The sequence below is a fragment of the Larimichthys crocea genome, chromosome VI (assembly GCF_000972845.2).
Source record: "Larimichthys crocea isolate SSNF chromosome VI, L_crocea_2.0, whole genome shotgun sequence".
Lineage (NCBI taxonomy): Eukaryota > Metazoa > Chordata > Actinopteri > Sciaenidae > Larimichthys > Larimichthys crocea.
The window spans coordinates 12196499-12221529 of NC_040016.1; the positions used below are offsets into that span (position 1 = coordinate 12196499).

Genomic DNA, 25031 nt, shown 5'->3' on the forward strand with positions numbered 1-25031 from the left:
AAAGGATGTGATCTGATTTATGTTTCATGCAGCAGCATGAAAGAAATAAAGGAACTATGTGGTTAGCATGATGTAGAGTCTGTGTAGATTCCGTGGGTGAGTACATTTAAACTAAAATTAAAAAGAAACAGCTTGTTTATTCAACAATGAAATGAGATTATGCAGAAGGTACAGACATTTTCCATGAATGTGAATCTCCCATAGTCCCTCGGGTGAACACTGAACTCACGTCCCTTAAATATGATACAAGTAACATGTGACTTTTAAGGAACTGAAAAAGAAACATCTCGGAATGATCATTTCAGAAAGCCTATAATATGTAACTGTGGTGTTTCCATCATGTTTCATCATCGTCGCTACAGTAAAAGAAAACTCAGCACTCATTTTAACTTTCTTTCTTTGGAAAACAAAAAACAAATCACAGTTCCTGGTTTAAGCACGGACAGCGACAAAGCAGAGCTTAACCTCAAAAATGGAGACGCAACATTTAGTGAGCGGGAACAACATAAGACATGACCTGACTTTGAACTTTAAATCTAGGTTAAATGTTTACGCTCTTTGCCGCTATTAACTCAACTCATTTAACTAATTTTCGTGTTCTCTATTATCTACCTTACACTCATATCAATCTGATATTAATGTCTTGACTTAGTGTTCTTCTATGTGGGATTTTGATGAAAAGAGCTGGACAGTTTTTTTGCAAGAATGTGTAAAGTTCACAGTATGCAGACTATTTAAATATGCAAGATATTTTTTAAGACATAGTACATTTAATATATATTTTGCATATTTAATGGCTTACCTAAAGCATTTTGAATTGTCTTTGTATTTTTGTGCATACCAACTATTTAAAACATACCAGCAGAGTTCAATGTTGCATCCAGGGACGTTGGAAGTCAGAGTTGGGGTGCTTAGACAAACATATTTCTTTTTTTTTTTTTTTACAATTTTACAGTGTTTCACCAGCTGACAGCAAACATAGACACCAAGATACTGTATATCACAGAGGGGAACACTACCTGCTGAGGGGCTGCCAACTCTCGCGCAGTGACCGTGAGACTTGCATTAACCAAGGCCACACGTCCATTAACCTACAGATTCATATTTGTCCCTTTCCTCCTCAGTGTTTAAATCTTGTATCCTAAGATAATTATAAGTGACAAAGGGGTAGCCTCAAAGCCCCTTTCTTATCAAAATATAAAATGATATATGTTTAATTGTCCTGTGTGCAAATCATCATCGTGCTTATTGATCAGACAGGACCACAAGTTAATAACTTTATTTGGCTGCAAGCGTGTCAAACGATGAACTGCCTTTGTAGTCTTCAGTAAATATTCAGTTAATATGTGTGAGAAAATCTGACATCCAAACAAAATAGTATAGCTAACAATGCTCTCTCTCTCTCTGATTTCTAGGCTCACTTTCTAGTTTGATAACTAGTTTCTTTGCTTCAATTGTTTAATCAATAAATCTTTGCCAATCCTCAAAGAAAGCAGGGGATATTAGATAGATAGATAGATAGATAGATAGATAGATAGATAGATAGATGGAGCAGTGCAGCTGCAGGAGTCTCCGACTGAAACTGCTCTGCTGTTTGAGGAGGAGGTCATGTAGTGGATGAGAGTTATTGTCCATAATAAGTTTAGCATAATGCTTTTTGGGGGGGAAAGGTGTGTGTGTGTGTGTAATTTGTTGCACTACAAAATCATGTCCAGAGCTTGGACATTACTTCTGGTCTTGAACGTGTATGTGTGTTTCTCTGAGCAGCATGTAGGGGGAGGTAAAGGGACACTGGTGGCCTGTAGCATTTTTTTTTTCTTTTCTTATTATTAGAAGAAGAAACTCACTCACGACCACTCACACTGTGTTGTGTTGCGACATGTCGAAAAACAGGCTGGGTGAAATGCGGCACTCCTGAGCAATACTTGATGTTGTTTAGTTGTTGATGAAAGAGAAACTGTCACCATCAGGCTTTCACCCTAGTAAGTGCAAACCAGTCACCGTTTCCAGGCATACTGCTAGTTTCGTCTATCTTCTACTGAAACACGTCTTGAAACTTGGGAGGGGGGAAAATCCTAGAAAAACCTCGAGGTTTTTTCCCTCCTCTGTCTGTGTGTGTGTGTGTGTGAGACGAGGAACTAACGTTAACTACACTAACCGCACTCTGTTGCAGCGGGCTCGTCCAGTGCTCCTGCTCCTCCTGCTGCTGCTGCTCCCCTCTCCTCTCCTCCACGAAACAAGCGATGCTGGTCACCGTCTTCTGCGCGCCGAGGGATCGCCCAGAGACCACCTTTGCCCTCGATGTGTCCCCGGAGCTGGAGCTGAGAGACTTTGTAGCACTTTGTGAACTGGAATCAGGAATCCCAGCTGGGGAAATACAGGTACACACACACACACACACACACACACACACACACACCAACACAGGCTAGAGCTAACGTAGCTAACAGCTAACTAGCTCACCTGCTAGCATGAATCGGACTTTTGCTGGTTTCGATCCAGGTTGTTGTGGCGAAACTTGACTCGTCAACAACAGACAAACACGTCGACGTGTCGCCCCCCCTCCTTCTCTTCCCAAAACGGTTAATAACAGTCTGCTTTTATCTGTGAGTGACCGAAAGTCAAACCTTTAAATGGCAAACTGACGAAGCTAACTTTCGTTAACAGGCAGTTGGTGTTGTAACGGCTGTTAACGGCTACTTTTGGAACGTTAGCTCGAGATATGGGAGCAACTGTTGTCATGACGATGATTTGAAATGATTATGTCCACTGCTACTTCAGCATAACAGTGCCGTGTGTATGAGTGATGTTTATAAATATATATATTTAATTTAAGTGTAAAAGTCAGTTTTTAAAGTGCAGCTATGAGATTTATAATACAAAATACAGATACTTTCTACTATGAACCTATGTCCAAACTTGTGAAGATGCCCAGGGGCCCAATACTAACATTTAAAAAAAAAGAAAAACAATAAGTTACATACATAAGCCAAATCTAAAAAAAAACAGTTCATTTCTTTCACATCTGGAGTCAGATAGATAGATAGATAGATAGATAGATAGATAGATATACTTTATTTATCCCAAGCTGGGAAATTACAGTGCAGCAGCAGCATTACACAAAGTGACAAGTGACAACAAAGAATAAAAATATACTATAAAGCAAACTATACATAATAAAATATCAAAAAAGCAATAGTAAATACGATAAAATAAAATATATTGTACAGAGGTATATACAGCAACAAAGAATAAATTGTATTGATGGTGTTAAACTTGCATGAAATCTGAACCTCATGTTCATTTTAAACATGACTTTTTATCAGTAATGCAAAAGTCTGTCAACATTTAAGTTTAAATCACTCTTGCTCCTCTCTTTCACAAGATCATTTATGTCACATCTACAGATATATAACACCAGCACTTGTGTCCTTTCTAGAGAGTAACGTTGCTTAGTTATGTCAACCAGAGAAGCTTTTTGAGTCGCGTGATCGTGATCGGCCCCCCAGGTCATACTTTGGACATCCCTGCTATAAACTAAACATTGTGGTCATGTATTAAATAATCCTCCCTGCAAAGCCTTTAATTATACTTTTATTAGGCCTATATCAGTCATCTTTTAGCTTTATGGGCAGTAGTTTCATGTTGGCCAGGATCGATCATTTATTTTAATAAACGTCATTGTTTAATTCACTTTTCAAGCATTAATGTTTAAATTCTGCATTTTCACCTTTTTATAAATGAAGATCATTTTCTGTTTTTTTTTCAACACCTTTCATAATTAATAGAGTTTATTCTGTTTATGAAATGTGTTTATGGGCACGCTGGAAACAGAAAGTGATAGCGATAAATGAACTTGACACCAGTCAAACCAGCTTGCTGTGACATAACCTTGTGGATGTGGGTAGAAAGATTTCTGCGGTCAGGTCATAGCTGTCCAGTAACAACTGTATTTTATTAGTGGTTTGCTTTACTTACTGAAAAGGTTGCAAATCAACATTCAGATACAAACAAAGCAGAAGTCTCTAAATCGATGGTATTAAATGTGATTTTTGTATTTTTCCATAAACAGATCACATATGTAGAACAGCCCCTAAAAGACCCCACTCGTGCCTTGGGGAACTATGGTGTTAAGGATGGAGATGTGGTGGTTCTTAGGCAAGCTGACAGAAGGCCACCACCGACGCAACCAGCCTTTCCAGGTAACACACGCATGGTACAAATATAGCAGAGCTGTTGATTTAAAACTGCTGCCAAGTTCCAATCAAGATGCCATTTACTGTACAGTAATGTCCTATGAAATTAGCCCTCAGGGTGCATTATTCTTGAATGGTTTGATGTGTTACTACAAGAAGAAGGATGAAGTTTTGGGACTTCGAGGCAGACTAGAATCAAGATAAAAACTCAAATCAAGATAGTTGTACATCTTATTTTCCAGGCAAAATGCTAACCTCTCACCCTTTTGTCCGATTGTGCTCCTTAGGTCTGCCCCATATTGACTTTCGCTCCATCACAGTCCCCGGCACCTCTTCTTCATCCAGTTCACGTGGTGCCGTAATGACGCAGCCGCAGGCTCCGCAGCCACCGCCACAATCACCGCCACAGCAGGAACAGCGCACCGCACAACCTTCCACGCCAGTGGCCTTTCGCGGTTCTTCCCCTCAGGGGCTGGACGACCCTGCCTTACTCCAGCAGATGCTATTATCCAATCCACATGAACTTTCACTGCTCAAGGAGCGTAACCCGCCCCTTGCTGAGGCCCTCCTGAGCGGAGACTTAGGTAAAACACACATGCTACAGTTGTTGTGTTTATGGCCTTTTACTGTTAATCAGATATGAATCTTTCATGTTGGTGTAACTGTCTGTTTTGTTTTTTGTTTTGTTTTTCTTCAGAGCGTTTCACCAAAGTGCTGCTGGAGCAACAGCAGGATCGAGCCAAGCGAGAGCAAGAGAGGATCAGACTTCTGACTGCTGATCCTTTTGATTTGGAAGCCCAAGCTAAGATTGAGGAGGACATCAGGTATGGTGTAAAGACTATAAGTACACAGTACATAATACCCCTCATCTTCATCTTTAACCAGTTGTTGTGGTGTAATCTAATGATATTTCAAATGTTCCTGCTGTTGTTTTTATCTCTTCCCCTTGGATCTGTGCGTATTCCAGGCAGCACAATGTGGAAGAAAACATGACCATTGCTATGGAGGAGGCCCCGGAAAGCTTTGGACAGGTGGTTATGCTCTACATTAACTGCAAAGTCAATGGGCACCCTGTGAAAGCTTTTGTTGACTCAGGTAAAGAGAATTAAATCCTTATCCCGTTTCTCTTGGTTACAATTGTCTGCTCATGAGCAGGAGTGGTGCTACGATGTTGATGTGCTACAGTGTCTGAGTGACAAAATAACGAAGACACGTAGTCGCGGCTGTGTCAGTAGCTGCGTGTACTGAATTGAAATAGTTGATTAGACTAATTGTAATAATTGATAATAGATTTTATTTGCGTCATTTGGTTCATGGCCTGAACTTCAGTATTTACTGCAGATATATACAGCCCTCAATCCGGTCTTCAAGGTCAGTGACAGTCAGATTTGAATAAGCACTTTGTTTTGCACACGTCAGATGATATCAGTGTTTTGTTTTTTTATCTCAATGTGCTGTTATTATGAGTCATTTTTACCCTAAATGATGTTTGTCCTCTGTGTCAGCATTACGAGATCATTGCAAAATCATCGTTATAATCAGTGATATCTGTGTGCCACCACAAACCAATACCTGTAAAAACCGCAGCAGTTGCAACAAAGTGAGTTGTTTTCTGCACAAAAGTAATGACATGAAAAAGTGTATCGTACTACGACTTTACTTTGTTGAAGGTTCAGTTCACGCAGACTTAAATACAAGCACGTCTCTATCGTAAAAACCCTCTCTATGGCTGTTTTTTTTATTCAGTTACAAGCCATCGTAATCAGATGCTTAACTCAGCGTAACACTGCAGAGTTTCTGACCTGAGCTCTTTCTGGATATCTGAGCTCCTCACCTTACTCACTGATGCTCAGCCAAGACTTATACGTGCTTCTCATTTCCCTTGTAAACTTTACAACACCGGTATGACTCAGCCAAGATCTGTAACGGCATCCTTTTCCAGGAGCATAGAAATATGATACACGTATTGCACTATTTGTATCTACACAGCATTGTATTCCCGTCACCCTGGCACATGCATTTTTTTATTTATTTTTTTTTGTTACGTTTAAACATTTTGTACAGCCTGACGATCTTCTCTCTCTTTCTTCAGGAGCCCAGATGACCATCATGAGTCAGGCATGTGCTGAGCGCTGTAACATCATGCGGCTGGTGGACCGTCGCTGGGCTGGGATCGCCAAGGGAGTGGGTACCCAGAAGATCATTGGCAGAGTTCATTTGGGTGAGTGTCTGGGATTTTTTCTAGCTATTTTTCGTTTCTTGAGCATCACTTTAACTGTAATGCAAGGCAAGATAAGTTCCCAGAAAAACTTTCAAGGTATGATGTTTCACTTTAGCCAACTTTTGTCCTCACACAAACGCTGCATCCAGTTTCCTCATATATTTGATCTAATCCAACAGTATCCATATTCAAGTTGTTACGTGACATTGTAGCTGTAGCTGAAATCGTTTTGTCTTGTTGCACACGTGTAGCTCAGGTCCAGATAGAAGGAGACTTCCTTCCTTGTTCTTTCTCCATCTTGGAGGACCAGCCGATGGACATGCTGCTTGGCCTGGATATGCTGAAGAGACACCAGGTGTGAGCTCCTTTTTTTTATCTGAGCGCAGTACACTGATGGACTGGAATTAACTGTGGTTTCCATTTTCTGTCCTCTTTATACTGACTGCACAGGAATTTTGTTTTTTACATTTATTTTTTCTCGCAGTGTTCGATCGACCTGAAGAAGAGCGTGCTTCTAATAGGCACCACAGGCACTGAAACCCGCTTCCTGTCTGAGGCAGAGCTGCCAGAGTGTGCCCGACTGGCATACGGAGCAGAGGGCCGTGAAGACGCCCGTCCAGATGAGATGGCTGACAGAGAACTGGCAGAGGCACTTCAGAGGTCCATACAGGAAAGCGGTAAGGAACGGGCTCTCATCTCTGCACTTCAGCGTGTTTTTTTTGATTGGGCTTTTTTCCAGCTCAGGTAGAACCACATTTGCATGTGCCACTTTTAAGCTTCTTACTCTCAACCCCCATTTATGCAGTCATCTGAATTTTCAGTCACATGATCACCTCATGTCATCACCTCAGCAAATTGAATGTGAACTTTAGAGTAAGATGAGGTCAGACGTCTGTCAGGCAGATATAAGCACCTATAAGAAAAGAAGATAGAAGAGATTCTTCAGGCTTAAAGGGAGACACTCATGATTAGCTCGTTGCTCGTTCTCTGTGTTTAGTCTTTGGTCACGTGAAGGGTACTTTGAATCATCAGTGTTATTATGATTTGAAACTTAGGATAGTTATTGAGCTAACACGTCATTAGCAACCTTTATCTTGACATGATTGTTTGATCTCTGCCTCTTTTAGCTGCTCTTGGTAGGCGTGATGTTCTTTTAAACGCATATATATTAAGGAACCTTTGAGAAAACCCTTCACTGACGCACTGAATAACGGTACTCAGTGTGTTGTCGCAGTGAGTTCAGTACGGACTGTTAAACGTTGTCAGATTCTGTGTTGGGCGACGTTGCAGATGGATCTCTGAAGGAGTGTGAGAACGGCGCCCGAAGCCGCCTTCAAAGACGAACTGAAAGGAACATTCTACATTCTAATATAAGCGTGGGTAGTTATTTATAGGTGCAAGACAATGGAAAAAACCAGTAAGATATAACAGCAGCACAATGCACTGCATTCTCTCGAGAATCTAAATCTAGAGATGTTTTATGTAAGTAACTTCTGGTCATAGCTGCTCTCCGTGTGTATGCATAGACTAAAACGCTTCTGGAGTGTTGACATACTAATACTAATGACAACACCATCAACACTGCTTAGTGACGTAAATACCTCCCGGTGTGTCACACCAAAGACTTGCACCATGTTAAATTGGGTAGCGTAGTCAAGACTATGTATTATTTTCTCCTCATTTTTGAGATGGCTTTCTAATGATTATGAGACAATGTTCTCATAATTAAGAATTGTTTGTAACGTTACATGAAATTGTGTTTGTACAGTTGTCAAACACTTGTTAATACTGGTCGTTCATAGCTGGAAGGCGTCCATTTAAAAAAAAAAGAAGAAGAAGAAATTGTTATATAAAGCAATCGTCATACCGTTTATACCTTCATAGCTTTATCTCATGTCCTACCTTATGCCTTGTGGCCATAAATGAGCAGGACTCCTTTACGGTGAGAGGGATGTTTAGATAATCTTAGCGTCCGCATGATGACATTCTTGGTTTTTCGGGTATTTCAAGATCCAGTGTGTATGATTTGGGCGTCTCTATTTACAGAAATATGATAGAAATGAAATATAATAAACACAAGATACAGAAGTTAAACATTTTTCACTTGTTTACGGAAACTGTAGCTTCTCCTTCAGGCGAGGAATGGTAAAGTAACAGCGGTTGTAATCACCAACACCCATAGATGTCATTAAATTCTACACACTGGTCCTTTTTTAATCTACTGAATGAATACGTAACAGACATTTGTTGTCTGGTTACATTAAAGATATTGTTATGATTGTGAAAACATTGTGTAAGTGTTTCCCTTTAATGCTTTTTCAGACGTACATTAACATTTGTGTTCTTGCCATTGATGCACTTAGTCTTTGTTGTCGTTTCCATCGGCCAGTCGGTACAGCAGCCACGTTGTGGAATAAGAGAAGAGAGAAGTGGCACCAATCAAATAAATTTAGTCTTGATTATCATGGTTAAGTGATTTATTTATTTATTTATTATTTTTTTAATTGAGCTTTCTGAGGTTCAGTGGCAGGTTGTCTGATCACACTGTGACCTCTCCGTCAGGACGTAGGCTCAGGTTTGTTTTTTTGGATGACACTTTTCACATCTGCGCGTGTGAAAAGGCTGATAAGTTGGTTGCATGCTCTGTGTGTGACTGCTAACTTTCTCCGTCCCTTTGCATGATGTGTGTGGTGTGTGCCCTAACCCCTGAGCAGGACAGCACTGATGCATTTGGAGACAGCTGGAGAGGGCCCTACCAACCAGGTACTGCAAATTCACAAGTCCATTGCCAGTGCTAAGTCCATTGCTATTTATGTCTTTTTATTTTGCTGTTATTTTGCTGCTGGATCGGTTAATCGATGTCGTACTTTGGTTTGTACTTAGCGATGTATTTATTCTGAATACATATAAGCGTTAAAAAAAGAGGAGCACGAGTAAACTAAACATGCAGCTGCTATTCAAGAAGACGTTTTGAGTGAAGAAATGTGTTTTGGGTTGATAATTATTCAAATATATGATCTCCAAAGTAATGCTTCCAATCTGTGTCCACACAAATTCCAGCTGTTTAATTCTCAGTTATATTTTCTCTTACGATAGACACTGCAGATGGACAAACTACCTCACGGCAGCCCCCACCATTTACATTACCCAGAACCTTAGACCAAATGTCCTCATCCACCTCCCCTTCCCAAAGCCCTTCCTCTGGCCAACCCCAGACCCTGGATCGTTCTCAGTCCGCCCCGGCCGCCATGGAGCAGGCCTCATCATCAGGGCTGTGCCAGGACCAACCTGGCTACCAGGAGCTTCCTCTGCCTTCGTCCCCAGCAGAGGATGTTGGCGCTACACCTCATCAGGTCCACCCTCACCCTTTGCCTGATCACAGCGACTCCAAAGTGCCCCCTGAACCCAGTCCTTCAACAGACGTCCTCCGTACATGTACGCCTCCTGCTGACATGGCTACTGTGTCCCAGTATCCGGGGGAAGAGTTACAGCCTGGTGCCGCAGAGGGGGATGCTGAATCAGACGAGGTGGTGAACAGCTCCATGCTCCCCGATCCGGAGGAGCTTTCTCCCATTCAACCCATGGAGCAGGAGGCAGCTGAGTCAGACACAGCTGACGCCACAGAAGCATGTCCGAGTGATCCCACCCAGTTCGACTCGGTTGAAATGGAGTCCCCCACCGACTCCCAAGACGTGGTGTCATCCGAGAGAGACCAGCCTGAAGGAGAGCACTGCTCCAGCTCCGACAGCATCCCTTCACTGGCGGCCGCTCTGATGGAGCTTCACGAGCTGCTGGTATCCAACAACCGGGCTCAGTCGCAAAACCGCAGCACCTCCTGCTCCCCCTCACATTCATTCAAACAGGAAACAGACGAAGTGGCCCCCGAGCCACGCACCCCGACACCCGAAAACACCCAGCATATCCCTTCTACTGCCATCACAGCCGGTGCAGAAACAAGCGATGCCAAAGCCATCCATGCTGCTGCTGTGTTTGATGAGGGACCATCTAAGTGTCTTTTGCCTGACCTCTCTGGCCAGGATGAGCATCTGGACGGAAATACAGCAGAGACTGCGGAGGGACAAGGACCGCCGCAGTGTCCAGATGGCTCCGGGGAGAGGAGGGCAGATAGTCGAGGGGACGATGAAGCTAACAACATCAGCATTTTTCAGCCTGAGCCAGAGGTTCCCCCTGATCCTGCAGGGGACCTGGAGATCAGGGAACCTCCCGAGGGGCAGCAGGGGAGAGGGGTTGCAGATGGACGAGCCTCTGGCACCAACACCCCGGACACTCTTGGCCTCCAGACTGAGCACACTTTCCTCAGCCCTCTATCTATGGCAGTGGGCTCACCCGAGGAAGTCTCAAGCACCTCGCGCCCCTCTTCCCCTCCTCTCGCTCAGGCTCCCCAGCTTACATCTCCAGATCCTCCTCTCCCTTCTCCGCATCCCTTTATAGAACAATTTCCAGCTGAGCACATCCAGAGAATCCAGGCAGCAGGGTTTTCTGCCAGGGAGGCTGCAGAGGCACTGGAAAGAGCTCATGGGGTTGTGGAGCTAGCTCTGCTGGCACTACTAGCCCGCAGTATCACTGTGCCCACCTAGACTCATAACTAGTCACACGAGTCCCCAGCCTCCCAACTCAAGCATCTGTCTTATTTATACCTTGTTACTGACCCAGATGTCTCAGTCCCTCCTTAGCAGGGAGCACGTATAAACACAGGGAAATGCTGTCTCTTGGTTTGTCGTACAGAATATCCAAGAACAAACAGGACAACTGGTAATACTTTTCTGGATATTGCAGATATGTGAGGAGTGTTTGCATGCAGATGTTTTGGGTGCCCACCCACTTCATTGGTTTTTAGAGATTTGGTATGATAGATTGATTTTCTTCTTGTTTTTTTTTTTTTTTTTTGCGTCAACATTGATGCATTATTAAATGCCCAATGTGTGATTGATTCTTTAAACCATTAAACATTATTATAATTTCCCCTTTTTGATATGTCATAAAAACTATTGTTTAAGTTGTGGAGCATCAATAAAAATGGAGAAGTGCTGCTCCTCCTCTCCATCTCAGAATAACTCTTGTCTGGTGAACACGGATATTTGAAGCAATCTGCTGATAAATGAATCATCCTGTTGTTTGATTTGTATGTTTGGACCCCCCCCCCCCCCCCTCATTCAATTTACAAATCAGAGCCCAGCGATGGGGAAAAAGCTAAATTGTGGGAACTGTTGCAGTTTAGAAGCATCGATCAAGTTTACAAATAATCTCTCCAGATAAGTTGAAACCCTGATATACACAGCCATTATCACACTGAAATGTTAAGTGAGCCACAAGTGTGTGTGTGTGTGTGTGTGACGTATGATTTCAGTTCAGTATGTGAATTACAGAAGGTATCTTGTACTGTATGTATCATTCTCCAGTTTGAGAGACTTGCCATGTGTAGATTACAAAACTGTAGGTCCTGTTCACAAAGTCTGTCTTGTTTTGTGTCAAATCATCAGTGTGTTCATATCTTTTTAAAAGACAAAACAAAAACAAAAAAACACACCCATCTTCATTTTATAATCTGTTATCTGAATATGGCCATCTGCGCCTGTCCAATGTTTTGTCAGTGCATCATATATCAAGTATTTCAATGGCTTTATTTGAGTCATGTATCAACAATGTTCAGGCAGATCGAATTATCTACTTTTATCTTGTATGAAAATTTTAAATTGCAAATAAAATGGAACTAGTATTTGTACACTGTGTGAGTTTATTTATTTTTATTTTTCTTCCATGCAGTGTGATAAAGGCTGCGTCATAATAATTAAGCCTCTCTCTCCCTTATTTTCATCCTGTAAAACATTCAAAAACCCTTTTGTCTCTGTGAGCCCGTTAGTGTGTCCTAATTCCATACTAGACGCTAACGGCCTTACAAAGCACACCCAAGAAAATCATTCAACTGCAAACAAACAGGAAATGCTACAATTTCTGCACCAATGCACATCAAACTGTGACTTCGTGATGACGCTGCAAATTTAACTTCAAAGCAGAAATGTTCACAAACCTCACAAACCAACATCAAAAGCCCCTCTACGTCAGCGAGAAGCCGGATTTCCTTTGTACGTGTGTGAAAATGGTGCATGTTAATAAGTATGGAGACGTTTAGTTTGGCCACATTTCTAATGTGGACACACTTTTTGTTTACTCAAAACCTGCTTCCAAATAAGAATTATGGCTCCAAATATTGTTTTTATTATCAATTATTCAGCCAATCATTTTCTTGATTAATTCTCTTGAGTAATTTGCAAAACCAACAATATGACACTGACAAATTGTTTGTTTTGCTCAACCAATATTCTAAAATTTTAAAAATGACATTTACTGCCACAAAATTATTTCAAGTATATCTTAGATTTTCTTCTATATATTTCTTGTTTATTTTTTTTGTTTGTTTTTTATCTGCCTTGTGTAGTGTGGGTTTGTCTTAAAAACAGCCAGCCTGAATCTGAATGTTTGTAGTGTGGAGCTGGGACACAGCTGAGTTTATCAGAGGCTTGAAACACACCTGGGTCCAGTTTTTGTGATTGAGGCTTAGTAAAGCTCAGACTGCAGCCTGAGACTGTGCAAGAGAACAGTTCCAGACTGAAAGCGTTATGGCTGAATCCGACTGCAGAAATGAGAACAGCCTAACTCTGAGCAGTAGTACTCTCGCCAGCCTATACTCCTGGATTGGAAATGGTCAACCGGTGAATCATTTTGTGTCACAAATACAAACCATGAGGACGGAAGAGCAGCATGCACCGGAGTTATCTCTGGAAACCAACAGTGCTGAAGACGCTGGAAGCCTTGAAGAGAGCAGTGACTCCTTGAGCCAGCTGGAGGACTGCAGGTAAGAGCCACATGGCACATCAGTAAACTCTGCATGTCGGATTATCAATGATCTATTTTCTTTTTTTTTAGTCCTCCCTCAGATATGTCTTCAGCTCTCTGGTCAGTGTCCAAGCTGTTCTCGTCTGTGTTAGATGATGAGGATAGTGGCACAGAAGGGTAAGAGAGGCTGTAAATCTTAAATATTCTCTTTAATCTCTGCACTTTTAACTAAATTTGACCTGCTTAATAAATCCAGTGCAGCAGATCCAGCTGAGGAGGAAACACTGGATGTGTCGTTCCAGTCAAAGTACATTCATGTTTGTAAGTTTACCTTTCTCCTCGGGCTATTGTCAGTCAGTGAGCTGTGTCATAATGTTAAGTACCTTGTCTTTGTTTCTTCCTTTTGCTCTGCAGTCCCACTGTATCAGGTCTACTGCCTGCAGATGGTGAAAGAGGGTCTGGACAGAATGAACAAAGGCTTTGTGTCTAGACTGATATCACCTCAGTATGTGCAGGGTCTGCAGTCCCGCCTTAGTCTTCCCTGTCCATCTGAGACTGCATCCCCTCAATTAAACTCTGCTGAACCTGCTCCATCCTCACCTCCACCTCAGCCGATCAGGGTAACTCCATGTACCCTTTGGCAAAATCTAGATGAGGTGAAGGCATCTGGCCTGCTCAACAGCTTGACAAACAGAGAGATTCGCCTTCAGGAGGTGTGAAGGTTTTATATAATTCATAATTTACACCTCCAGACATGATAATCAATGTGATGCATTCAAGAGCAGTCTGTTATTTGGAACCAAGTGACAATTAAATCACAAACACGAGAGACTGTAGCAGAATTATGACCTGGCTTACACCCTTTGCACCTGTTTGAGCATACTGACACGTAGGCCTGTGTTACTGTCGGATAACTATGCTGATGTTCAGCATACAGCCTCTGGCATGTTAAAGTTATGCGTCAAGCATGTTCACATCTGTAGTTTACATTTAACGCACTAAAGCATGAATCTTGCAGGGTGTGGCATTTAATGAAATGCAAATATACAGTTTGTATGCTGTACTTGTGTACCGAAGAACCGGTCTGATGTCTTTAGATGTAGCTTCATATTGTCAACAAATCCTATGAAGACTGCCCTGCTCTGTGGATTGATGCACATTATAGGTTTTGATGGGTTTTTTTTGGAAATCAATGGCTGTCTATGTCAAATAAGACTGAGCTATACATTGCTTTAAATACACAGGCAATACTTGTTGGTAGGATCAATCCAGTGATGGGATTTGTTGACGATAAGAAATCCAGAATGAGCCCCATCTCTTTGAGACTTAGTGTGTCCTTTCATTCTTGTATAACTTCCTCCTAAAGACGACGTTTGAGTTGATCGGCTCTGAGGCATCTTACCTACGGAGCCTTGGAGTTGCTGTCAATCATTTCTATGCGTCAAAGGCACTGAAACAGACCCTGTCTCGAATGGAGCATCACATTTTGTTTTCCAACATTCGCCGTGTGATGGCAGCCAGTGAAAAGTGAGACATACGTTTTGTATATGTTATTTTTAGACTGGTTGTATTGATGTGTATACTGAGCTGGTGTCCGTCTCTTAAAGGTTTCTTATGGATCTGGAAATTCGACTAGGAGAGAATATATTAATATCTCAGGTCGGAGACATTGTGCTGAGTCACTGCCCACAGTTTCACAGCCTCTACGTGCCATATGTGACTAACATGATGTACCAAGAAGCTCTCGTAAACCAGCTGCTGTAAGTCTGTACTTAATACCTCTGGTTCTCCACAACCTCAACTTTTCACAAGACTCATTCAAATCACATCTCTTACATTTTCAAGGCAGCAGAACCGAGACTTCTTGTATTCAATCAAGAAGCTTGAGAGTGACCCTGTGTGTCAAAGACAGAGCCTCAAGTCATTTCTTGTCCTCCCCTTCCAGAGAATCACTCGCATTAGACTCATCCTAGAGGTAAGGATTTGGAATATGCATCTAAATGTGTATTTAACTCTGTGCGACACGTTTCAGAAGTCGACTTATGTCATTTCAGAGCATCCTGAAACTGACTGAACCAGACTGTGACACGATTCTGAATCTTGAGAAAGCAATTGAAGCAATTCATGAGGTAATACTGTTTCACTATCAAGTGTTCAGATGTGCGCATTGATGCTGAAACAGAACAGGGATGAGTTACTGGAAGGGATACAAAGTTTGAATGAGAATTATCACTTAAATTACTTTGAAACTTTTAAAAAATCTGCTCTGACCAGATAGTGACCGACTGTGACAAGGGCGTCCGAAAAATGAAACAAATCGAGGAGCTGGTCTGCCTGGAAATGCTGTTGGATTTTGGCAAAGTTAAGGTGATTTCTCACTGAGCTTTCGAACAGTCTATCAGACTTGATTCTGTTATGTAACCTGCAGATGGCAATATAAATTCTGACTGCCTCTTCCTCCATCCAGGCAGTTCCTCTGGTCGTAAGTGGGCGTTTTCTGGTGCACCAGGGTCCTGTGAGACAGCTGATTGTGGAGGCTGCTTACAGCCCGAGAGTGTCCTTCATCAGCATCTACCTCCACCTCTTCAACAACCTTCTGATCATTTCCACAAAGAAGTATTTTGGCATACTTGGCTCGTTATTTCAAAAAATGGGACAACTGACATTTTCTTATTTCCAGCTGCAAGACACAATATTTACAAATGCAAGCCAAAATTCTGATTCTCATCAGCTAATTGAATCTCTCTCTCTCTGCGTCATGCCAGAGATCAGAAGTTCACAGTTGTGGAGTACGCAGAGTTCCCCACACATGTGCACCTTGAGCATCTGAAGACTGAGGTCCTGGGTCTCCCTCCAGACTCTTTCCTGTTGCGTCTTTCTCAAAGTCAAACGGGACAACCAACTGCCATGATACTTGTTACACACACAAGGTTTGTAAGATTTAAATGACTAAATCTCCTTTTAGCAACACATCGTCCATCTGTGATTCCTGTCTTTTATTTTTATTTTTTCCCCAGGTCAGATAAAGAGGCCTGGGTGGAGGCCCTGTCATCTAAACAGTGATGGAAGTATGATCCAGCGATTTTGATTTTTACTTGCGCATTGGGAATATAAACTTGTTCACTTTTTTTAAGGTTTAACTTAACTTGAATGCACTTAATGTTTGTGATCTTTATGAGCACTCTAGAGCATTATGACACGACACAAAGTATTCAGATGTGCACTAAACTTAGCAGAGAAACAACACACAGGTGTAAGGGAATACTTTTTTTAATTTGGAATATTTTTTTCCTTGTACTAAAATACTGGCCTTTTATGTAATGCCCCCTTTATTTTCTAATAAAAGTCTGACCTAATCAGAATCAGATTAGTCTAATTCATAAACTGAATAAAGTCAATAAATGGCAACTCAACAATTATCGTCTCACTTTATTTTCTTAAAATGCAAACAATGTTTTTCCTCTTGTGCACGTTAAAGTATTAGACAGCTCTGCTCAATGAGTGTCATGAAGAACGCAAAAAATACAAACATTGACCACTTTGATAGAAGACATTAAAACACTTTTCAACAATCACATGTTATGAACATGACCAACAGCCCCTTGCTGTTAATTTCATGCACAAAAGCATGAATAACTACAGAATATTTTGTACCTCACAATCTTTAAGACCAGATCAGTCTCTCATAATACTGATACTGTTCAACACTCTCCTCCCTTCCGGTTAAAAAAAAAAAAAATCAATTTTTGCAGCAGTGCATTAGCTTTTATTTCATCAGCAGTCTAATCCTGAGGAACGGAGCTTATCTCAAGCTCAGACCAGCTGCTAAGTGCAATCCTTCAAAGGCAGACACCCTCACATGGAGTCCAGTTTCATCCCAACTGGCTCGTAAAAATCATGTTCGGTTTTTAAAGCAGAGTCCCTGTCTCCGTCTGTGAATGGTGGCTGGTTGATCCGGCTGCAACACAGTCATGGTGCCACAGATTTTCTGCCAGGCAGTTGAGGAGGGGGGCAACGTCACCCAGCCCATCGCTGACTTCTCCACCCATACGCAGCACCGGTATGCTCCAGGTCTCCTGGAAGTCCTTTACATCTCTCTCTGCCACATCACAGTGCATGAAAAGGTCAAATCTGAAGGAAACATTAAGGAAACAAGGATTCCTACTGATATAGCTAAAAATATATAAAGTGGTGAGCATGTCTGAGCTGGATAATCTTCTTACTTTTGACGTACAATGTGTGACATAGATGACACAAAAAGGATACTTGGTGCCAACCACCAATTTGACAACACGGCCTGCAGATGGCCCTGTCCATTTAGCAATTTGATTTGACAGATCATCAAACGATGTCCTGTCGGTGAAGGAGAACAGGAAAAGGACGGCGTCCACCTGCTCCTTACAGGACTGGAAGACAGAGACAAGGATTTGACAAAACATCTGGGTGCAGTCCTTTTTCTGTTTTCTAATGACTCTTTACGATGTGCAAAAATACTTGATCATTTATACATACTGGGAGCAAATGGTCAAATCTTCGTAAGGCGTTCTCTCCACAATCCCACAGCTGCAGACGAAAAAAAAGCACTCTGCCACTTTCTCTCAGCTTCGCTGGCCAATACACCACTGTCGTCTCAATACCTTCAGATAACAGATGAACTGATGAATGTTTGTGATCTATTAACCTTTTTATTGTAGTTTTGCCTCGTCACTGTAGAGAAGGCACCCACCTGTAGTTTCATAGTGCATGTTGGGAATATTCAGGCCTGCGAGATGTGCAGCAAGAGCAGTTTTCCCGACTCCACTCTTGCCAGAGATGAAGACCTTGTAGTGAACCGTATCCACAGCTACATGTGGAGGCATCACCGGTGACTCCAACAGGCCTGTAAAACATTTTGTTTACTTGCTATTCTTTACACAATCGTACTCTTTTACAGTATCAGTCTTTCTGCGTGGACTGACACACATCTCCTTTGGCTTAATGTTCACAGTCACACGTCTGAATTAGATATGATTCTTTTTATTTAAATAACTTCATAAGACAATTTAGTGCGATCAACTCTCAAAGTAGACATCTAGACACCATAAACAACACATCTTTAGACTATTTAATGTGTCACTGCAACACAAATAATGACCTGCTTCACTTTATAGACATTGACATTAATCCAGCATCTTATTCTTACTTCTTCCCATTGAAGCGCTGATAGTTAAGATAATGAATCAATGAAAATAAACATCTGTGGTTAAGCAAATGTACTGAAACACTGCGCTGCTGTATAAAACTACTACAGATATGAATGATATAATAATAATACATTTTATTTCATGCCTTTCAGGCCTTTCTGTCACCCAAGGACACCTTACAGTAAATAAAAGTAGACAGAAACAAACAAAAAGAACCATAAAAGTATCAAATTACAAGAATACAACATTAAAAACAGGTTAAAACAAGACAATGCAATTAAATCAGATGGAAACATTTTAAACAGGAGAGTTAGGGTGACAGGAGCTAACTAAAAAAAGTTAATGTTTTTATTTGTCATACCAAAGTTTTTGCGTCTCTTCTTGTGCAGGATTTTGCTGAAATACTCTTTGCTGTCTTTACACTGATGCCAGTCAGCTACGACGATCGACCCGGGAGGAAGGACCTGCGCCATGTGGCTGCTTAAAGAAAAAAGAAAAAAGGCTGTAGCGGTAAAAACACGGCTTGTGAACCCGAGGTTGGTATGAAAAACACTGCAAAAAGTCTTTTTCACGGCATAAAGCGCTTTAACAACAACAAATCCAGCTCGCTCATAGCGTGTATGCGTCTAGAAGTATACTTCCGTAAACAACGACTACGTCACTTGACAACCGCCGTAGATACGACGCACTATCTGACGTGATGACGTCTTCCTCTCCTTCGTGGTAAACCGCCTTACAGACACATTACCGCCACCCACCAGTTCATTTAAATATTTTCCTAGCAGACATTACTGTATAATGTATAATATAATATATATATAATATATAATATATAATATAATAATATATAATAATATATAATATACATTTAGTGCTTATATTAGTAGTAAGCTCGCTTCCTTGGCCCATAAGAGCCGTTATAATATATATAAATTTCTGTTTTACTCACATGTGTCTAATTACACTGGGGAACACATTTTTTGTTGAGTTAGGTCTGACAGCTGTTTTTAAACTCATTTTTGGGAATCCAAAACTGATCTCAGTCTTTCTCTATCACGAGTTTTTAAACTATATGATCCCCATTTTCTTAAAAATAATAATAATAATAATAATACTGTACTGAACAGATATGTGCTTGTTTTCACTAAACAGTCTGCGCAATGATCTTTTTGCTCTCGCCAAACCATGGGGATACCAAATGCCAACTTTTCACGCGTTCCTTTTGGTCCACGTCCGTAATCTCTCCACACACTGCTTGCACACTTTGTGAGGGCCCCTCATGGCTTTGTCCTGATCACAGGGTTTTACTTTAAAATATGCAAAATATGCTTATGTTTGACAAATGCACTGATGTTTGCTTTCCTCTGACTTGTAATGGTGAAACTAGCACAAATATAGCAAAAGGAGTCAGGGTTGTTTAGGCATTTAGGACAAGAAAGTAGCAGGAGCAGACATGATCTGCATAAAAGGAAATATATACCTATGTAAATAAAACACTAAGATGGAATAGTTACAAGCTTTGAAAACTACAAAAACAGCATGCCCATAGTTACAAGGTTAAGAGAAAAGCCAGCACAAATCCTCTTAATTCCTCCTATGCCGGCTTTCTGTTTGCAGATATTGACAGTACTGACCTATTGGGAGCTGCACACACCTCTCACCGCACTGTCTCAATGTGTGACTGCACAAACAAGTTGCCACATAGCTGTAGATGAGTCCAGTCGTAATCAGCTGGCAAGTCTTACTACAGCTGATCAGTGAAATTTTGCCTATCTGTAGGGTAAAAAACTGCAATTTTGCAATCAGCATGCCAATTTTAGTTTTAATCAAAATAAAAATCTTTTTTTTTCTTTTTTTTTTTTTTCAAATTGTTCCCCAGTGTTATTGTTTCACCCCTACGCTTTATTCTACCCCGCATTATTCTCCTCCCACCAGCCTGTTTTTGTATCTCGTTTAAAGGTTATCGTGTGTCAGTGCTGTCCCGGTATTATTGGCACACTCTGTGCACAGTGTGGCTCCCCCTCCCACTCTGTCTGTGGCTGCTTGTGTGTTTTTCCAGTGTAGGAGTCAGAAATGCGCCAGGAGGATGAGCCACACCTGAATCAACTCCTCACGCTTTGTTGTCAACAGGGCTTGTTATGTCGACTCTTGTTAAAGACACTTAATTCATACTTATATGTGTGGTCTCCCCTTGATTTGTCTGATTCATGTCAAATCTCTACCTAATACTTTTAATCCCAGCTGTACCTAACATAACTTTTATGCCAACTTATTATTTTAATGATCCTGTTGCCAGTATGTCTACATCCGCATGACCTACCGTATCTGTGCTTTGTGATGTTGCCTTCAGGTGCTTCAAGAAGTCGACAATTATGGCTTTAAAAGTTGTGTTTGCACCAAAACGGTAGACGCACCATTTTTGAGTGAATCTATGAATAAAAAGTTGCACGCATTTATTTCAACATTACATGTTTGAATTTATAAGTTTCTGTGCAGTCCGCCGTTGTTTGGCCTTAAATGTCACACCACATGTTATTGGGCTCAAGAAGTACACTGGAATATGACCTCTCAAGATAGTACATGAACGATGCATTGGTTGTTTCAATCGCCCACCGCCAGATGTCGATAAAGTCCAGGGTTGAAATGTCAAAAGATGCATCAGACATGGGGAAGACACTTAAAATCCTCTGCGAGCTCTGACAGTCAGGATCCCACTGCCCCCCATGGCCATGGTCACAGAGACGGGGTCCACATAAGATGGTAGTTTGCATTTGTGGGAAAAAGTGTTGGTGACTGCGCCATCTTCCCCCAGCTGCAAGGTATGAAAACAGGAGGGTAGAAATCAATGGCCACTCCTCAGTTCTTGTAAATTATCTAATCTAATCTGCATGATCACATAAAATAAGACGTTTGAGATGCAGCTGCATTCAAACCACTACTACAACTTCAGTAAACCTTCATTTAATTGTATGTTTGATGATATAATTTTAATTTATATAGCTTGCAAGCAACAATCTGAAGCCACAATTCATAATAATAAAATATCAAAGCTAAGGCATAATTCTTTTGAGTCCTAATTCAGCAATTATTGACTGTTTTGTTGTCAGGGTCAATTGCACGGCTCACCTTCTCAGCATACACCTCTATCAGGTCGTTGGAGGATGTGATGATAACATCCTCTGGAGAAAATTCACTCACATCAACCGTGAACTGGAAAATGTCTCCAATGACCTGGATCTTCCCCGTAGGTTGTGAATGGCCTGAAAGAGTCATTTACGTAACTGATGTTTAGTGACGATCAGTTCAAATGACTTGTTCTATAAAACGTAAAACTGAGTTTATCTCTGCTAACCTGTAAATTTGTTGTCTCTACTGGCCTGCAGAGGTAGTGATCCTGAATCCTCAGAGAGAATAGCTTGACCTTTCTCCATACAGGCTGAGCAGGTGGACTGTCTCTAAACAGCTGACTGTACCAACTGTATGGATCCAAGAGAGATTATTCTGATCTAGTGAGTTCTCCCTTGTGTCTGATCAAAGTGTCACCATATAGGACTCTTTTATACTCCACTGAGTGCTTGTGTCTGAATGATTCAGCTGCACTGGAACATGACACGGATTGTAGATAATCATTTGTTAGAACTGCTGTTGAACTGTTGTCAAGGGGTCCAAAATTTCTAGCCGCACCCCTGAGTGAGAGCATATGAGTCTTTGTGTTTGTGTGAGAAAAAGGGTGTGGAGATGTTTCTGTGTGAAGGAATAACCTATAATTATCAGGTGTGATATTACATGAACTATAATTCATAACTTTAAACAAATAAAGTGACATTATGACACAATTAAGTAGCTTTCAGATGAAAAATGATGATCTAATTTGGCTCTTTAAGGCTACCTCACTAGGGTTTGTTACAACAAAATTACACTGCATGAATGAATTTCCAAGGAAAGCCTCGCAGAGGGGAAACTAAACACAGTCTGAGTGCCTGTGACATGATGGAGCACATTTGTGTGTGGGTGTGAGATTCTACTCCACCTTGGTAAAGTCATCGAGGTTTATCAACTCCCATCTGGATGCCACACGTCACCAAAACAGGTTCTGTGAGGCTTAGCGTGCAAAGTTAAAATAGAAAAGTCCAAAATTAGTTTTTGATTTGATTTAATTAAATATCACAAGAAAAAGGGCCTTTAGTGATCTATATCAGAAGAGTTGCTCATGTTTTGAGCACGATGGTGTTTTGTGTGCTGTAATAGTTGGTAATAAATACTAAGTACAGCTTAGGCTTTTTTTCTTTTTTTTTTTGGCATCAACCAAGCCAACCTCCATAACTGTTAAGCTTGGTTTAGTATTTGTACTGTTACAGTTTGAATTGGCAGAAGTTGGAACAACATTTAATCGATCGATCAAATCTTTCAAACTGTTTGTCCATTACTTTTAGATCCCAATACGACGATGTTTGATTAGTGTAGCTATTCCACAATCTTAAGCAATTCAAGATTCAAGATTCAAGTTTTTTATTGTCACAGCCTAAAAGTACATGGTACAGTGGCAGTGAAATGAAGGTGACTGTCGGCGACTGTGCAAAAAAACCTCAAAAGGATAAAAAGAAAATAAGATAGAAAAGAAGAATAAATACATGTAAGATAGAAATAGCAAAACTAGAAAAATAAATAAACTAGACAAAAAGAGTTGGATCCACCACTCTCCAAATGTGTCCATATTGTTTTTAGCACTCTAACCGGTCATCATTCATCTTTTCCTTTCAGAGACATCAGGAATATTGGAGGCGGTTGCCCGGTCACATGAAGAGGATAGCATACAGCATCCTGGTTTGAAAGATGAGACCGCTCCCTCAGCGTGTTGCAGTGTGATCTAAGCATTCCTTCAAATCAAAGTGCACTGACCGACCATGCCATTTCACTCGTGGACGAGGGAGGAAAAACGGGTTGGGGGGGTTGTTGAAACTCAAACTGGCATGACTGAAGAGGACCCTCCAAGCCACTCAGAAGAACTGAGAATTGAAAACACTTATGTACTTTATGATATGAACAGAAGGAATAATTTATCTTAAGTACAAATGTTTTATATGTTGAACATAAACAGGTTATGCGATGTAGTGAATAATCCAATGTGAGAGTGCTTGGCTTACCGAATGACTGAAATATTTTATGCTCTGTATGATTAAGGGCTTTTCACTTCCAAGCACTCACTTTATCCTGCCAGTGTGTCTGGATCCTTAAATAATCTATTTTTTTCTACAATTTTTGGATAAACGAGACTTATTGGAAATTTGGAATGATTATTCCACTCAGGGCAAAGAATCAGACATTCTTATGTTTTGTAGTTAGTCTCTGGATCACATAATGCATTTTCCTCAACATGTGTTACGTCTTAATACAACTGTCCATTTTATTTAATATTTATTTTTTTGCATATTATTGTCATTTGTTACATGAGGAAAACACTGATCTGGCGCATGTTTGCCAGGCGTGTATTTTTTTTGTTTAATAAAAATCAGTGTTGCCTTGTGACTGGTTCGTTTTCTTGTACTCTGTAGTCAACATGTATTTGTTTTTAATTTGTCTGTGCCATGAACCATTAATCAGCAATTCATGGTACTCAGAGAATGAACACTTCTGACTTTGGTGATCAACTTTTTATTGAGCACCAACAGGGGTTGACATTTTGTTTAGTAGTAAATGTCTTAAAGGACCATGTGTAGGATGCAGTGGCATCTGGTAATAGGAGTTACGTGAAGGAGAAAGGTGGCCATAAAACAAGAACAGAACGCCTGATGACATCTGTGGATATAATAGACTCATCCTAAGGCAACAAAAATGATTCTTATTTTCAGGTGATTAGACACTAATGAAAACACATACATAATGTTATGTATGTTAAATTCAGTTCCTCAATTTGCCTCCCGGCAAATCTAAAAATGGACAAAGAAGTGTTTTATCAGTGGACCCAAGGTGGGTTGAATGGAGCCTGGGCACTTAAACCAACCACCTGTAACAGCACCCACTTGTGCACACACTGTTAATTATACATACCTTTAAGCATGAATATATTTGAACAGGTTATTTAAATAGAAATTCAGATCAGTACAGTTGTCATGAACTGGGAAATTAGCTATAGAGACCAAACTGTTTTTTGTACCAGGCTGCAAACATTTTATTTCTGCTGTGAAGTTGGACTTTTAACATGGGGTCTTATGGAGACTGACTTGTTGTGCAGACAGCCTCAAGTGGCCGTTGAAGGAACTGCAGTTTTTGGCACTTCTGCATTGACTTCACTTCACAGCTATGGAGGTTGGCTAGGTTGATGCCACAAAAAAAAAAGCTGCCTAAGCTGTACTTTTTATTACCAACTATTACAGCACACAAAACACGTATAGTAATGAGTTCAAACAGCTGTCCCAAAAATGAACTATGCCACAACACCATCATGCTCAAAACATGAGCAACTCTTTTGATATAGATGACTAAAGGCCCTTTTTCTTGTGATATTTAATTAAATCAAATCAAAAACTAATTTTGGACTTTTCTATTTTAACTTTGCACGCTAAGCCTCACAGAACC

The 25031-nt window shown here is 40.9% G+C and overlaps 4 protein-coding genes across 6 annotated transcripts; 2 read left to right on the forward strand and 2 right to left on the reverse strand.

Moving 5' to 3' along the window:
• Window positions 1-1743: 1743 nt before the first annotated feature.
• ddi2 (DNA-damage inducible protein 2) lies at window positions 1744-12160 on the forward strand. Of its 2 annotated transcripts, XM_010732774.3 has the most exons (11): window positions 1744-1982; window positions 2174-2381; window positions 4073-4202; window positions 4484-4780; window positions 4894-5020; window positions 5164-5291; window positions 6289-6417; window positions 6669-6772; window positions 6902-7094; window positions 9132-9180; window positions 9514-9613. In XM_010732774.3, the coding sequence occupies exons 2-10, from the start codon at window positions 2244-2246 to the stop codon at window positions 9140-9142; spliced, it is 1257 nt and encodes a 418-aa protein (XP_010731076.1). In that variant the 5' UTR covers window positions 1744-1982; window positions 2174-2243; the 3' UTR covers window positions 9143-9180; window positions 9514-9613. The 2 variants fall into 2 exon arrangements, with proteins under 2 accessions (XP_010731076.1, XP_010731075.1); XM_010732773.3 differs by lacking the exon at window positions 9132-9180 and having other exon boundaries at window positions 1751-1982; window positions 9514-12160.
• A 798-nt stretch (window positions 12161-12958) lies between these two features.
• Window positions 12959-16608, forward strand: si:ch73-15b2.5 (rho guanine nucleotide exchange factor 19). Its single transcript, XM_019262970.2, has 12 exons — window positions 12959-13291; window positions 13363-13449; window positions 13529-13593; window positions 13687-13985; window positions 14639-14799; window positions 14880-15032; window positions 15118-15247; window positions 15327-15401; window positions 15547-15639; window positions 15740-15888; window positions 16038-16202; window positions 16290-16608. The coding sequence occupies exons 1-12, from the start codon at window positions 13056-13058 to the stop codon at window positions 16333-16335; spliced, it is 1659 nt and encodes a 552-aa protein (XP_019118515.2). The 5' UTR covers window positions 12959-13055; the 3' UTR covers window positions 16336-16608.
• On the reverse strand, window positions 16547-20876 carry cplane2 (ciliogenesis and planar polarity effector 2). 2 transcript variants are annotated; one of them, XM_019262971.2, is made up of 6 exons: window positions 20776-20876; window positions 18817-18932; window positions 17999-18151; window positions 17785-17909; window positions 17539-17678; window positions 16547-17403 (listed from the first exon to the last, which is right to left on the reverse strand). In XM_019262971.2, exons 2-6 carry the CDS (start codon window positions 18926-18928, stop codon window positions 17181-17183), a joined length of 753 nt encoding a protein of 250 aa, XP_019118516.1. In that variant the 5' UTR covers window positions 18929-18932; window positions 20776-20876; the 3' UTR covers window positions 16547-17180. The 2 variants fall into 2 exon arrangements, with proteins under 2 accessions (XP_019118516.1, XP_027134572.1); XM_027278771.1 differs by lacking the exon at window positions 20776-20876 and adding an exon at window positions 20090-20106.
• A 179-nt stretch (window positions 20877-21055) lies between these two features.
• LOC104920526 (heat shock protein beta-7) lies at window positions 21056-21951 on the reverse strand. The gene is made up of 3 exons (XM_010732809.3): window positions 21808-21951; window positions 21582-21715; window positions 21056-21267 (listed from the first exon to the last, which is right to left on the reverse strand). The coding sequence occupies exons 1-3, from the start codon at window positions 21884-21886 to the stop codon at window positions 21133-21135; spliced, it is 348 nt and encodes a 115-aa protein (XP_010731111.3). The 5' UTR covers window positions 21887-21951; the 3' UTR covers window positions 21056-21132.
• Between the last annotated feature and the right edge of the window lie 3080 nt (window positions 21952-25031).

Bases quoted from the DNA above. Each gene is read 5' to 3' on its own strand.
- ddi2 (XM_010732773.3), top strand. From the start codon at position 2,244: ATGCTGGTCACCGTCTTCTGCGCGCCGAGGGATCGCCCAGAGACCACC. The intron at 2,382-4,072 runs GTACACACACAC...TTCCATAAACAG, and splicing joins TCCCAGCTGGGGAAATACAG to ATCACATATGTAGAACAGCC. The intron at 5,292-6,288 runs GTAAAGAGAATT...CTCTTTCTTCAG, and splicing joins GAAAGCTTTTGTTGACTCAG to GAGCCCAGATGACCATCATG.
- si:ch73-15b2.5 (XM_019262970.2), top strand. From the start codon at position 13,056: ATGGCTGAATCCGACTGCAGAAATGAGAACAGCCTAACTCTGAGCAGT. The intron at 14,800-14,879 runs GTGAGACATACG...CGTCTCTTAAAG, and splicing joins GTGATGGCAGCCAGTGAAAA to GTTTCTTATGGATCTGGAAA. The intron at 15,640-15,739 runs GTGATTTCTCAC...TCCTCCATCCAG, and splicing joins TGGATTTTGGCAAAGTTAAG to GCAGTTCCTCTGGTCGTAAG.
- cplane2 (XM_019262971.2), bottom strand. From the start codon at position 18,928: ATGGCGCAGGTCCTTCCTCCCGGGTCGATCGTCGTAGCTGACTGGCAT. The intron at 17,910-17,998 runs GTGGGTGCCTTC...TGTTATCTGAAG, and splicing joins CATGCACTATGAAACTACAG to GTATTGAGACGACAGTGGTG. The intron at 17,404-17,538 runs GTATCCTTTTTG...TGTTTCCTTCAG, and splicing joins AAATTGGTGGTTGGCACCAA to ATTTGACCTTTTCATGCACT.
- LOC104920526 (XM_010732809.3), bottom strand. From the start codon at position 21,886: ATGGAGAAAGGTCAAGCTATTCTCTCTGAGGATTCAGGATCACTACCT. The intron at 21,716-21,807 runs GTTAGCAGAGAT...TGACTCTTTCAG, and splicing joins TAGAGACAACAAATTTACAG to GCCATTCACAACCTACGGGG. The intron at 21,268-21,581 runs GTGAGCCGTGCA...CATACCTTGCAG, and splicing joins TAGAGGTGTATGCTGAGAAG to CTGGGGGAAGATGGCGCAGT.